A 15,114-nucleotide genomic window follows, 5' to 3' on the forward strand; every position below is an offset into this window, starting at 1 on the left:
CTGGAATTAGCCTACCTTGCTTGTCACCATGAAAGGTTTTCCTCCCTTCCCCCCCCTGCTGCTGGTGATGGCTTATCTTAAGTGATCACTCTCCTTATAGTGTGTATGATAAACCCATTGTTTCATGTTCTCTGTGTGTGTATATCAATCTCTGATGAAGTGACCTGTAGCTCACGAAAGCTTATGCTCTAATAAATTTGTTAGTCTCTAAGGTGCCACAAGTACTCCTTTTCTTTTTCCAGAGAGGAGCAGTCAAACACGGATCATTTGGAACTGGAACACAGGGCTCGGTTCCTGCTAGAGGGGGAAAGGAGAACACTCGCTATCATCACTTACAGGATCAAAAACTAACTACCTTTGGCAAGACGGCATCACCTGAGCCAGGCTGAATCGCTGGTGTGAGTACCGTGGCTGAGTCACTGCAGTTGTTCTTGCCAGGAATCACATCTTGTTTTTGGATTTAAAAGGCTATTTCCTAGTGACGGGTCATGTACATTAAGTCACAGGAAATTCTTTGTCCCTCCACCCTACTTCCTGAGCTTGAATAAGAATGGAACGTTAAAGGGCACGCTCACATTGGATTGGATCGCATCCCCAGAGACCTTTCACTTTCACATCCCTCATCCATAGAGGGCTATGGAAGTGTTGGAGGAGGAGTCATTCACATGCAGACACAGTGGACATGACTGAGGGCAAAAGGAAGGAAGCCGGGTCTCACTCACTATTTTTATTATGTAAATTGTCCAAGATTTTAATTCATTCACAGGCCAGGTGTTATCAGAGCCGTGACTCATGGGGTGCTGTGGAATGCTAAAGATGTGGCCTGACCCCTCTCGGATTCCATCCAGGCCCCGGGCACTCCTCCTGCTGCCATTCAGACCCTAGTGTACTCCCTCAGCTGGGCCAGGCGACTTTTAAAACACAGATTTCAGCCACCACAATGTGTTTAAGCCAAAGGACATTTTTCCTGAAAAAAGATGCAACCTTTGAAGTGAGTGCCCTAAGATGCACGCACCTGACTGAAAGGGTTAATAATGATGGGACTGGAAAGTGCGGCCATTCTGAATAAGCCACGGCACAGAGTGGTGTTTAGTTATATATCACCCGGCATTTCCCTCAGCCAGTCAGTATTCAGTAAAACTAGCTATTATCCCGATTAAGGTAAAAATGAACCCAATATAAACGGTAACAAAATCACCGAAGAGCAGAAAAAGGCCTTGGAGCACGCCCTGCCTTCCCAGGTTAGAGCTACATGAGAGCTGCCTGCAGGACTGGCCCCAAAGCGCCGATAAAGAAATGAATATCTGCACTCGCTCAATCATTTGTCAGGAAGCCAACTTTCTTCTGATGGCCAGCAGAGTGCTGAGAATGGAGAGGTGTCCTGCATCTTTGAGCCTCCCTGGGGGCACTGTGAAAGCTTTATTTTGCTTTTGACATGCTTTATTGGCACATCAAACGGGACAGATACTAACGCAACATAAACCTTTTATAGCTTCTAAACCGCTTCAGTGGAAAAGCTCTAGCTGCCAGCGTGGATTCCCCCCCACCAAGGGCCAGGACCCTGCTTTAAAAGTGCCATTCTTCCTGTCAGTCCAGCAGCAGTATAGTACCTTGAGGTAAGCTGGGCTCTGAGTAGGATCTGTGACCATTTCAGACTCAAACATCTGGTGTCACCTTGTGAGCATCTGTCCATGTGTCAGATGGTTACTGGCGCCAACACTCTTCCTCTGCCCAGCGTCCCAGCCAAACAGCTGAGCTGGGTGCTGGGACCAGGGGAGAGCTAATCAAGCACCCTGAAGGCATCTTAAAAGCTGTTTCTTCTACTTCCTCCACGATTCAAATCCGAGACTCCCCCAACTCCGAGATGCCCCCAACCCCAGGGCCCATGGGGAAGCTGGCACTGCCTGTTGCCAGCCTGCAGGTATCTGGCCAGAAGGGACCTCATGGCTTTGACACCCTAACCCCATGAGGGTCTTGACCCTTCTAAGACCCCAGACCCCCAGCCCAGCAAGAGACCAGCAACGTGCTGAAAGCACATGGCCCGCCAGCTGCTCCGCACAGACACAACCCATATCTTTTGACTGGTCCGGCAGGGCCTCCCCACCCACAGAGGGAACAGCAGCCTGTGCTCTTATTTTTCGAATACAGAAACGGCCCGAATATCCTCTCTCTTCCACCAGCGTGGACCAAGCGATTTACCCGAGCATCAATGGGGCTACCCCAGCTTCTGCTGGTGCATGCGTGAGGAGAGACAGGCCCAGCATGGCTGACTAGCAGCCTGCCACCTCCCTGCTGCAGTAAACACAAGCAGCTCAAACCACAACGCCAAGGCTTACCTGGAGGCGGCAGCTGTCCAGAGGCGAATAGCCGTCGAAGCCTGGCACCCAGGACACCACGAGGCTGTGTGCTGTTCTATTCAGGACATGCAGTTCAGTCGGTGCGGCTGGAGTTCCTACGTGAGAAAGCCAGGCTCGGTCAGCTCTAATGCGTGTGAACACAAAGCCAGCTGCCAGCCGGCAGCCGGCTGCAATGCATAAACGCGCATGTGCAAACTTTGGAGGAGAAACACCTGAATGCTGAATTCAGTGCTGCGGAGGGGACGAAGCCTCCCCAAGAGAAATTAGCTGGTCCATCCCAGGGCTGCTGTCTTGGGCCAGGGGAAGCAGCACCACCGTGGAAGGCATATTCAAGCAGTGGCCTGACATAGAGAGGTGGGGAGCAATGGCACGTGGGGGTCCCCAGGGCTGGCCCCGTGGCTGGGAGCTTGCCTGGAAGGCTCGTGCCGTTCGGACCTGCAGATAGGGAACTTCCAGCGTGCACCAGCAGCGTCTCCATGGAGCAACTGCCATGCTGCAGGTGAGTGCGCATTAGAAACCACCCCACGCTGTGCGTGGCCATCCCATGCAGGCAAGTCCTAGGGCCGCGCTCATCTCTGCAGCACGGTCATGAGCTCAGGCATGCTCGGACCCCGCCGGGCCGCAAGGAGTGGTGTGTGCTCAGCACGAGAGTTTCCAATGGGCGTCACTGATTTCAAACGCCGTGCTCTGTCCCTTTACCCTGGAGAGCTGCTCTCCCTGGCCAAGGATCACCTGCCCCTGGCTGCTGCCCACTTTGAACGGCAGGAACCCAGCTGGGTTGAGCCGAGTGCCAGGCAGAACCCCGGGCTGACAGCTATCGGCAGAGCGGTGGCCAGAGCCCCGCGAGCCCGACTCAGGAGTCTGGCTGCCGTGCGCTGGGCAGACGTATCCTCTGTGACAGTCAGAATTGTGTCTCCTTTCATGGGCTCGGCGCTCAGAAGCAGGTGACAGGATGGTCTTACGGGGCAGGGGAGAGGGGGCATGGGTGCCGAAGGGGCTAAGGGAAGGCTTTCTCAGAGAAGGGGGACACAGTGCTGTGTGTGAAGGCCAGGAGAAAGCTGCCTACTGAGGGAGAGGGAGGCTTGGAGGGGGATGCAGCTAGACCACTGCCTGCCTGAGCCCATCCCAGCTGCCCAGGAGATGCTACGGGAGAGGTCAGAGGCAAAGCGCAGGGCTCACCATTATGTTTATAAGAAAAGGAGTACTTGTGGCACCTTAGAGACTAACAAATTTATTAGAGCATAAGCTTTCGTGAGCTACAGCTCACTTCATCGGATGCATTATGAAGTGAGCTGTAGCTCACGAAAGCTTATGCTCTAATAAATTTGTTAGTCTCTAAGGTGCCACAAGTACTCCTTTTCTTTTTGCGAATACAGACTAACACGGCTGCTACTCTGAAACCTGTCATTATGTTTATGTAACAATACACAGCGTCAGTTTATCGCTGTCTCCAGGTTCTTCCCCTGTGCCAACGGTGAGCAGCGGACTGGGAATAGCACCTGCCCATTCTTTAAATGTCCCCTGAGGAGCCAGGTTACCCAAAGGAAGAAACGAAGCCTCTGACCCTCCATGCGGGATACCTGCTCCCTGCACTCTCCCCTTCCCTGGCCTCTGGGATAGGTGCTGCCATCTGGGCCCTGGATGTGGCACCCTGAGGTGCTGGGACTGGGGGAAATGACTTCCCAGAGCCTGCAGCACCATCCCTCACTGGGACGGAGGAGCACAGGGAGTCAAACACCAAATGGGTGAGTTAGTCAGGTGCCCTCTTTACAGCCCTAATGTATGGGGCAGACTGTTAAAAATACAGGCTACCCGGGCACTCTTCTTTGAGGTACACGGCTAGGCAGCCGAGCCCAATCGTGTGTGTGTGGGGCTGGCAGTACCAAGAACTCAGCCAGGCTGCTGGCAAAGCCCTAAGGGAGTGACTGTGGCGGTTCGCAGTCCTGTGGGTCAGATCAGGGTGGCTACTCTAAACACGCCGGCCGGCACGAGAGAAACCGAGCTCCAGAGGCTGGGGGTGGGAGCGGGGACTCGTTCAGGAGCACCAGACACAAACTCCATGTGGAAACCAGAACACAACAGACCGTCTTCACCTTTCCTGGAGCTGTCTGCGCCCGTGAACTGAAAGCAGCGCTCTGTCTCGGCTGGGAGCGCGTGGGCTCAGGGAAAACACTCCCTTGGCCGCCGGGCGACACCCGCTCGGGAATTCCTGAAATTCCCGTCACTTCCCATGGAAACACTGAGGCTGGCTCGGACCATGAAGGAAGGAAGGGAGGAAATGGCACAGCATTTCTGAAACTCCCCTCGGTTTGACAGCTCTGCTTTCACACGAACTCTCGGGTGCTTCCTCTCCCAGTCACAGCCCTGCCAACACCCAGCTTTCCAGCTAGCAGAATCCCTGCAGGGGACCCTTGGGCTGAACTGGCATCTGCCTTGCAGCGATAATCCTCAGTGGGTTTTGTTGTTGCAGTGGCCAGCAAGGGAGGGGAAGGCAGCATGCTCTGCTGTGGAGGGGAGAGAGACAGACTCTGTGTTAGACCATGTTCCTGTCGTCTAATAAGCCTTTGGTTTTACTGGCTGGCTGAGAGTCACGTCTGACTGCGGAGTTGGGGGGCAGGACCTTCTGGCTTCCCCAGGACCCCGCCTGGGCAGACTCGCTGGGGGAAGCGCACGGAGGGGCAGAGGATGCTGAATGCTCCGAGGTCAGACCCAGGAAGGTGGAAGCTGTGTGTCCTGCAGACAGTCTGCTCCCAGAGAGGAGACTCCCCAGAGTCCTGACTGACCAAAGCACAGAAACGCTGTGCCTCCATCCAACTCTCCAGTCCCTTAGGATCTATGGGGCTTCTCCAAGAATCTTAGAGCATCTGTGGGTTTGGTGCATCTTGTCCTCTGGGCGAGGGGCAATACCTGCTCTCCCCAACAATACAACCTGCGGGAATCTCTGCCTGGCCTGGGTGAGGTCTGAGACCAGGCTCTGGAGCACAGCTTCCAGTGCAATAAATAGAGCTGGGCAGGAAACAGTTCTCCTGTCCGGCAAGAATTTTTTGAGATTTTTGAAAATATTTTCCCACCCCGAATTGGGATGAAAACTTGAAATCTTAAAACTGTTCACCACCCAAAAATGCAAAAATATCAGATTGGAAACACTGAGATCATTTCTCAAGGATTTTTTCTACATTGACTTTTTTTTGTTTTCAGGGGTTTTTTTAAACAAAAAATCAAATTTTAAATTTTAAGACATAGCGTCGTTTTGACCTGAACAACCACACTTTGTTTTGTAAAATGTCAAAATGGGACATTGGATGATTCTGAAACTTTGTTTTCCAAGGTTTTTCCAAAACAGATCGAAACTGACCCTTTCTGCATACAGCCTTGGTTTTGATGAATCGGCATCTTCTAGTGAAAAATTTGTTGTCCAAAAATTCCCAACCGGCTTTAGCAATAACCTCATTCCATAGTCTCACTGCCATGCGGGCTCAGGTAGGAGCCACAGACAGTTTACTAGGCAGAGATCTTGGCAGCAGTAGTGAGACAGATTTCATGTTCATCTCTTACCTTTTATATTGATTTTCACTTCATTCGATGCAGTTAGTCCTTTCCTATTGTGAGCTTCACAGCTGAACACTGCAGTTTCGCTAAGACCTGAAGTCGGATAAAATAAGCAGATTTAAAAATTTTATTACAGCTAATGTTAAAAAAAATTGTATAATACATAGATTGGGAAAGGAGTGTCTGTACATCTGGGTATAGTGCTAAGATTATCCACAAATACAAAGTTAGTTTTTTAAAAGTCATACGATACATAGAGTACACTATAACAGGACAATAGCCAGGCAGCGGTGAATGTTAGCAGGACAAAGGGAAGTCCTTTCACCACCCTGTATTTCTTTCAAGCTCATTTAATTTCATTCGCCACAAAAAGATACTAATTCCCAGGTGTTGTTCAGCTAGCTATGAACCATGCCTGATCATCAACACTCCTTCACACATGAGGAAGAGTATTTAAGGGGAGACTTTGCAGTTTCTGTGAAATGCTCAGGGAGTGACTGTGAAATGCTCAGGGAGATTAGAGAGGCTATTAAAATAAAAAATTTAATAATAATAATAATAATAATGGGGAATTTCTATTATCCCCATATTGACTGTGTACGTGTCACCTCAGGAAGAGATGCAGAGATAAAGTTTCTTGACACCTTAAATGACTTCTTCTTGGAGCAGCTGGTCCTGGAACCCACAAGAGGAGAGGCAATTCTTGATTTAGTCCTAAGTGGAGCACAGGATCTGGTCCAAGAGGTGAATATAGCTGGACCGCTTGGTAATAGTGACCATAATATAATTAAATTTAATATCCCTGTGGCAGGAAAAACACACAGCGGCACAACACTGTAGCATTTAATTTCAGAAAGGAGGTTAGTTAAACAGAAATTAAAGGGTACAGCGCCAAAAGTGAAATCTATGCAAGCTGTGTGGAAACTTTTTAAAGACACCATAATAAAGGCTCAACTTAAATGTATACCCCAAATTAAAAAACATAGTAAGAGAACCAAAAAAGAACTACCATGGCTAAACAACAAAGTAAAAGAAGCAGTGAGAAGCAAAAAAGTGGAAGTTAAATCCTAGTGAGGAAAATAGAAAGGAGCATAAACACTGGCAAATGAAGTGTAAAAATACAATTAGGAAGGCCAAAAAAGAATGAGAGGAACAGTTAGCCAAAGACTCAAAAAGTAACAGCAAACATTTTTTTAAGTACATCAGAAGTAGGAAACCTACTAAACAACGAGTGGGGCCGCTGGATGATTGAGGTGCTAAAGGAGCACTCAAGGACGATAAGGCCATTGCGGAGAAAGTAAATGAATTCTTTGCATCGATCTTCATGGCTGAGGATGTCAGGGAGATTCCAAACCTGAGCCATTCTTTTTAGGTAACAGATCTGAGGAACTGTCCCAGATTGAGGTATCATAAGAGGAGATTTTGGAACAAATTGATAAATTAAACAGCAATAAGTCACCAGGACCAGATGGTATTCATCCAAAAGTTCTGAAAGAACTCAAATGTGAAATTGCAGAACTACTTACTATAGTCTGTAACCTATCATTTAAAATCAGCTTCTGTACTAGACGACAGGAGGATAGCTAATGTGACGCCAATTTTTAAAAAGGGCTCCAGAGGTGATCCTGGCAATTACAGGCCGTAATCCTGACTTCAGTACCAGGCAAACTGGTTGAAACTATAATAAAGAACAATATTGTCAGATATGTAGATGAACATAATTTGTTGGGGGAAGAGTCAACATGGTTTTAGTAAAGGGAAATCATGCCTCACCAATCTACTAGAATTCTTTGAGGGGGTCAACAAGCATGTGGACCAAGAGGATCCAGTGGATATAGCGTACTTAGATTTTCAGAAAGCCTTTGACAAGGTCCCTCACCAAAGGCTCTTACGCAAAGTAAGCTGCCATGGGATAAGAGGGAAGGTGCTCTCATGGATTGGTAACTGGTTGAAAGATAGGAAACAAAGGGTAGGTATAAATGGTCAGTTTTCAGAATGGAGAGAGGTAAACAGTGGTGTCCCCCAGGGTCTGTTCTGGGACCAATCCTATTCAACATGTTCATAAATGATCCGGGAAAAGGGGTAAACAGTGAGGTGGCAAAATTTGCAGATGATATAAAATTACTGAAGATAGTTAAAACCCAGACAGACTGCAAAGAGCTACAAAAGGATCTCTCAAAACTGAGTGACTCGGCAACAAAATGGCAGATTAAATTCAAGGTTGATAACTGCAACATAGCACATTGGAAAGCATAATCATAGAATCATAGAATCATAGAATATCAGGGTTGGAAGGGACCCCAGAAGGTCATCTAGTCCAACCCCCTGCTCAAAGCAGGACCAAGTCCCAGTTAAATCATCCCAGCTAGGGCTTTGTCAAGCCTGACCTTAAAAACCTCTAAGGAAGGAGATTCTACCACCTCCCTAGGTAACGCATTCCAGTGTTTCACCACCCTCTTAGTGAAAAAGTTTTTCCTAATATCCAATCTAAACCTCCCCCATTGCAACTTGAGACCATTACTCCTCGTTCTGTCATCTGCTACCATTGAGAACAGTCTAGAGCCATCCTCTTTGAAACCCCCTTTCAGGTAGTTGAAAGCAGCTATCAAATCCCCCCTCATTCTTCTCTTCTGCAGACTAAACAATCCCAGCTCCCTCAGCCTCTCCTCATAAGTCATGTGCTCTAGACCCCTAATCATTTTCGTTGCCCTTCGTTGTACTCTTTCCAATTTATCCACATCCTTCCTGTAGTGTGGGGCCCAAAACTGGACACAGTACTCCAGATGAGGCCTCACCAGTGTCGAATAGAGGGGAACGATCACGTCCCTCGATCTGCTCGCTATGCCCCTACTTATACAACCCAAAATGCCATTGGCCTTCTTGGCAACAAGGGCACACTGCTGACTCATATCCAGCTTCTCGTCCACTGTCACCCCTAGGTCCTTTTCCGCAGAACTGCTGCCGAGCCATTCGGTCCCTAGTCTGTAGCGGTGCATTGGATTCTTCCATCCTAAGTGCAGGACCCTGCATTTATCCTTATTGAACCTCATTAGATTTCTTTTGGCCCAATCCTCCAATTTGTCTAGGTCCTTCTGTATCCTATCCCTCCCCTCCAGCGTATCTACCACTCCTCCCAGTTTAGTATCATCCGCAAATTTGCTGAGAGTGCAATCCACACCATCCTCCAGATCATTTATGAAGATATTGAACAAAACGGGCCCCAGGACCGACCCCTGGGGCACTCCACTTGACTTAATCCCAACTATTCATATAAAATGATGGGATCTAAATTAGCTGTTACCACTCAAGAAAGATCTTGGAGTCATTGTGGATAGTTCTCTGAAAACATCAACTCAATGTGCAGTGGCAATCAAAAAAGTGAACAGAATGCCGGGAATAATTAAGAAAGGGATAGATAACAGAACAGAAAATATCATGTTGCCTCTCTATAAATCCATGGTACACTCAGACCTTGAATACTGTGTGCAGATGTGGTAATCACATCTCAAAAAAAGATGTATTTGAATTGGAAAAGGTTCAGAAAGGGGCAACGGAACAGCTTTCGTATGAGGAGAGATTAATAAGACTGGGACTTTTCATCTTGGAAAAGAGACGGCTAAGGGGAGATATGATTGAGATCTATAAAATCATGACTGGTGTAGAGAAAGTAAATAAGGAAGTGTTGTTTACTACTTCTCATAACAAAAGAACTAGGGGTCACCAAATGAAATTAATAGGCAGGAGGTTTAAAACAAATAAAAGGAAGTATTTTGTTACACAATGCACAGTCAACCTGTGGAACTCCTTGCCAGAGGATGTTGTGAAGGCCAAAACCATAACAGGATTAAAAAAAGAACTAGATAAGTTCATGGAGTACAGGTCCATCAATGGCTATTAGTCAGGATGGGCAGGAACGGTGTCCCTAACCTCTGTTTGTCAGAAGCTGGGAATGGGCGACGGGATGGATCACTTGATGATTCCCTGTTCTGTTCATTCCCTCTGGGGCACCTGGCATTGCCCACTGTTGGAAGACAGGATACTGGGCTAGATGGACCTTTCGTCTGATCCAGTATGGCCGTTCTTATGTTCTTTTATTTTTAAAAAGTTATTTTTCCCCCATGAACATGAATAACCCATTTTTGCACTAACGACTTCAAATTTGCCATATGCTGCATTTCTGCACGTGCAGCACAGTAAACAGGAGAGGAGAAAGGTGACATCCTGGTTCCAGTGAAGCCAGGCGCCCAGATACTCTAGTGATGAGCACGGTATAAAAACCTATGTAGATCTCCTGCTGACTTCAGTAGGGTCAGGATTTCACCCAAATACTTTAACTAAGAAGCAGAGAACGTAAGAGCGTGAAACGAAGGGGGAAGACCCGGTTCTGTAGCCCACAGGAGCGGCTGTTGCCCCATTTGAGAAATGGAGAGGCAGAAAGAGGAAGAACCCATGATAACAGTCTTTAATCCTTTGTTTTGTTTTTAAAGATTGCTCACGTCATCCAAGTGTGATAGCAGCAGCAGAACCCCCCTGGGGTCCAGATGTGACCTCCACCCGGTTAACAGTGCCTCACCCAAAACCTCACTTCTTACCAACGGGAACGTGAGCCATGTGCAGAAAGGAGCATCCTGGACTGCTGCAAGGGGACTGTGCATTCTGGGGAGTGTCGTAGGATGGATTTAACCCCCCCCCCCCCAGGACCTGCTGATGCTGCTAGCTGCTGTGGACATTGGGGTTGTGCTGCGTAATGCTCACACTGCTCCCTCCTAAACATGCAGCAGAGGTGGCTGCCCTGGCAGTTTAAAGAGCCACTTAAAGAGCTCCCTTCTTTTGCATTTCCTAGGCACAAAGAGCAAGGCACGTCCTACAATGACAGGAGCTGGCTAGCCCATGCTTCAGCCTGTTCTGTGGGCACAGGACCAAAGCCCCGCCGCGCCCTGTGCAGCAGCTGTTCCTAAAGGCAGGGGAACTTTGATGCTAATCTCCAGGCGGGACTTTTAGATCAGGTCCACCTCTGTCTGCCAGTACCCTCACTCCCAAAGAGGAACACTGTGGCCCCGATGCTCAGCTGGGGTGACGTGACGTAGTTCACTGCAGTCAACAGGCTCTGCTGAGACGCACCAGCTGGGGTCTCGGCCCTGGGCTTTTATAGACTGACCTCAGTCTCTGGCCATCATGGGAGTTTTTAGTCCCCTACCTGCCCTTAAGTCAGGCCAGGGAAGTTTAAATCTCATACAAATATTTTAGCGCTAGTTTGGAAGGGCCCAGAATTCTGGCCCTCTCCCTGCCAATGAAACCGCTCGACCTGCCCAGGTCCATGCCAGGGTCGACAGGGAAGGGATTTGAGTTGAGAGACCCCTGCTGGGAAAGGATCTGGAGTAAGGGGCATGGTGCACTCCAGTGGGGACAGACAATCTAAGGCGGACTGGCATCTAGCTAAAATACTAGGATGAAGACATTGCCTATGCTTTGTGTTGGCCTTTGCTGATCACAAAGGAATGTCGGCAGGGCCCTTATCTGAAAGGGCGGCTGACCCAGTGGGACAGAGGCCAGAATACCGGGCATTACTTCCAAAATCCAAGAGGAAAGGAAAAGTATGTGCACAACATGTTGTGGGATCCTCTGGATACCACAGTAGACTCAGAGTCTGGGTGTCCCCTTTCCCAACCCACTTCCTCCTCGGCACTATCCTACACGCTAACGCCGGGGACACACTGTTCCTTGGTGTGCAGGACAAAGAGACAGGCCACTGAGATCAGGGCTCTCCTTAGGAGTTTGGGGAGGGCGCCCAAACTTAAGTGCCTCACTTTAAATAACCGGGAGCAGCAATTCTTTAAGCCACCTCTGCCGCCGAGGGGAGGAGCCCAGCAGCCCCTCTGCAGTGGGGCAGAGCTGCCCACCTACGCATTTTTTGCCAATGCACAATCTGTGTCTAAGGCAGCAATTGTGAAGGCGCTGTGTCCCCGTCCTCTACAAGAGCCACCGGGTATTTGAGTGGGAGAGGTATATTTTCCTACTTACAGTGCCCCTGCTGCCCGCTCCAAGGATGGGGTGGGAAGCTGTAGCCCTTGCTGGTCAGTATGAGAGCTGGGGAAAGGAATATTCCCATCGCACTGCTGGTATGTTCTGCTCTCAGACGGACTCCCGGAGCTGCCTGCCAGCAAGCCCTATTACAGTCCCAGCACTGCTACTGCCACTATCAATCATGTGCCCAGAGACGCGCACCTGGGGTAGGGAAAATGGTCTCTCGGTCCATAGGCTGCTGCAGCACTGAAACACAAGAGCTTGTTATGGGTCAAATCCTGACCCTTTAAAGTGAATGGACGCTTTAGCATCAGCTTGGCCCTTTGTAAGTAGGCTATTGTGTAATGGGCTAATAAATCAGATCTAACATGTTGTGAATTATTCATATTCAGAGCCTCGACTACTGCAGAAGGGCCAATGGGTTCCAAACCTAAAAGGGTACAGTAAGGAACATAAGCACATAAGAGCGGCCATACTGGGTCAGACCAATGGTCCATCCAGCCCAGTATCCTGTCTTCTGACACTGGACAGTGCCAGGTGCCCCAAAGGGAATGAACAGAACAGGGCAATTAGCATGTGATCCATCCCCTGTTGCCCTTTCCCAGTGTCTGGCAAACAGTGAAACAAACCAGTGAGTTGTTAGAACTTGGTTCATTTTACATCTTCCGAAGGGCTGGCTCATCTTCCAAGCTGCCCAAATCCACAGATCGCCCCTTTCCCAACCTCTCCGTATTATTTATCACTATTATCCCTTATTCACGCCAAACCCCAATATTCGCTCCACACATTGAATCCATTCAGTAGACAAGGGTTCATTCAGTTTCTGCTACCATCAGACTAGGAGGCAGAATGTAAAATAAAAACGAGCAATGCTCAAGAGGACATTTTGATGATGGATAAAATGCTCTGTGTCTCTAGGATGGGTTATCAAGATTTCATCCACACTTGGATCCCCTTTACGATTATACAAGCAAGAGCTTAATGATCGTAGGAGTATTACCCTCATTAGATATACATCATATTACATCACCATTAACTTGTGTGTAGTTACCGAACCGTTCTAACTTTTGATAAGACTAATTACCACCAATTCTAGCACTGTGCCTGGTATCTCCAGGGGGAAGAGCTTGAGAAGTCTGAAATGAAACATGTTGCAGGTTTCTGAGGAATTCCTAGTTTCCATTTGGATTTTCATAATGCTTCTCAGCATCTGACTGCTTCTCTTAAAGTTAAATATCTGAGGTGGAAATGTGGAGTTTCCTCACTCCCAATAATTACAGGGTGGTTACCATGGAGTTAATGTACCAGGATTCTAAAAGACAGACAGGAATTCGGCAGGAGACCAACTAGGCAAAGCTGAGCAAAGCAGGCATGAAGGACAGCTTTTGGTTATATGAATTAATGGTAATGACAGCTATCTGTAATTAGAACTGGGCTGTAACTCCTGTATAGCTACTCTTTAATTATCATATGGTATTATAAAGTATGTAGGAGAGATTTCAGAGTAGCAGCCGTGTTAGTCTGTATTTGCAAAAAGAAAAGGAGTACTTGTGGCACCTTAGAGACTAACAAATTTATTAGAGCATAAGCTTTCGTGAGCTACAGCTCACTTCATCGGATGCATTTGGTGGAAAAAACAGAGGAGAGATTTATATACACACACACAGAGAACATGAAACAATGGGTTTATCATACACACTGTAAGGAGAGTGATCACTTAAGATAAGCCATCACCAGCAGCAGGGGGGGGAAAGGAGGAAAACCTTTCATGGTGACAAGCAAGGTAGGCTAATTCCAGCAGTTAACAAGAATATCAGAGGAACAGTGGGGGGTGGGGTGGGAGGGAGAAATAACATGGGGAAATAGTTTTACTTTGTGTAATGACTCATCCATTCCCAGTCTCTATTCAAGCCTAAATTAATTGTATCCAGTTTGCAAATTAATTCCAATTCAGCAGTCTCTCGTTGGAGTCTGTTTTTGAAGCTTTTTTGTTGAAGTATAGCCACTCTTAGGTCTGTGATCGAGTGACCAGAGAGATTGAAGTGTTCTCCAACTGGTTTTTGAATGTTATAATTCTTGACGTCTGATTTGTGTCCATTCATTCTTTTACGTAGAGACTGTCCAGTTTGGCCAATGTACATGGCAGAGGGGCATTGCTGGCACATGATGGCATATATCACATTGGTAGATGCGCAGGTGAACGAGCCTCTGATAGTGTGGCTGATGTGATTAGGCCCTATGATGGTATCCCCTGAATAGATATGTGGACAGAGTTGGCAACGGGCTTTGTTGCAAGGATAGGTTCCTGGGTTAGTGGTTCTGTTGTGTGGTGTGTGCTTGCTGGTGAGTATTTGCTTCAGATTGGGGGGCTGTCTGTAAGCAAGGACTGGTCTGTCTCCCAAGATCTGTGAGAGTGATGGGTCGTCCTTCAGGATAGGTTGTAGATCCTTGATGATGCATTGGAGAGGTTTTAGTTGGGGGCTGAAGGTGATGGCTAGTGGCGTTCTGTTGTTTTCTTTGTTGGGCCTGTCCTGTAGTAGGTGACTTCTGGGTACTCTTCTGGCTCTGTCAATCTGTTTCTTCACTTCAGCAGGTGGGTATTGTAGTTATAGGAATGCATGATAGAGATCTTGTAGGTGTTTGTCTCTGTCTGAGGGGTTGAAGCAAATGCGGTTATATCGTAGCGCTTGGCTGTAGACAATGGATCGAGTGGTATGATCTGGATGAAAGCTAGAGGCATGTAGGTAGGAATAGCGGTCAGTAGGTTTCCGATATAGGGTGGTGTTTATGTGACCATCGCTTATTAGCGCCGTAGTGTCCAGGAAGTGGATCTCTTGTGTGGACTGGTCCAGGCTAAGCTTGATGGTGGGATGGAAACTGTTGAAATCATGGTGGAATTCCTCAAGAGCTTCTTTTCCATGGGTCCAGATGATGAAGATGTCATCAATGTAGCGCAAGTAGAGTAGGGGCATTAGGGGACGAGAGCTGAGGAAGCGTTGTTCTAAGTCAGCCATAAAAATGTTGGCATACTGTGGGGCCATGCGGGTACCCATCGCAGTGCCGCTGATTTGAAGGTATACATTGTCACCAAATGTGGAATAGTTATGGGTCAGGACAAAGTCACAAAGTTCAGCCACCAGGTTAGCCGTGACATTATCGGGGATACTGTTCCTGACGGCTTGTA

At 48.0% G+C, this 15,114-nt stretch overlaps 1 protein-coding gene across 2 annotated transcripts in view; it reads right to left on the minus strand.

Annotated features, from left to right (window-relative positions):
* The window catches only part of MERTK (MER proto-oncogene, tyrosine kinase), a 66,913-nt gene that overhangs the window by 32,649 nt on the left and 19,150 nt on the right, over positions 1-15,114 (minus strand). For both annotated transcript variants that reach the window (XM_038397886.2, XM_038397888.2), the window contains exons 5-6: positions 5,913-5,999; positions 2,337-2,452 (exon numbers count right to left, since the gene is read on the minus strand). In XM_038397886.2, the coding sequence (XP_038253814.1) occupies positions 2,337-2,452; positions 5,913-5,999 (203 nt within the window). The remainder of the gene's footprint in view (positions 1-2,336; positions 2,453-5,912; positions 6,000-15,114) is intronic.

Source organism: Dermochelys coriacea, chromosome 3 (genome assembly GCF_009764565.3).
Source record: "Dermochelys coriacea isolate rDerCor1 chromosome 3, rDerCor1.pri.v4, whole genome shotgun sequence".
NCBI classification, from domain to species: Eukaryota; Metazoa; Chordata; order Testudines; family Dermochelyidae; genus Dermochelys; species Dermochelys coriacea.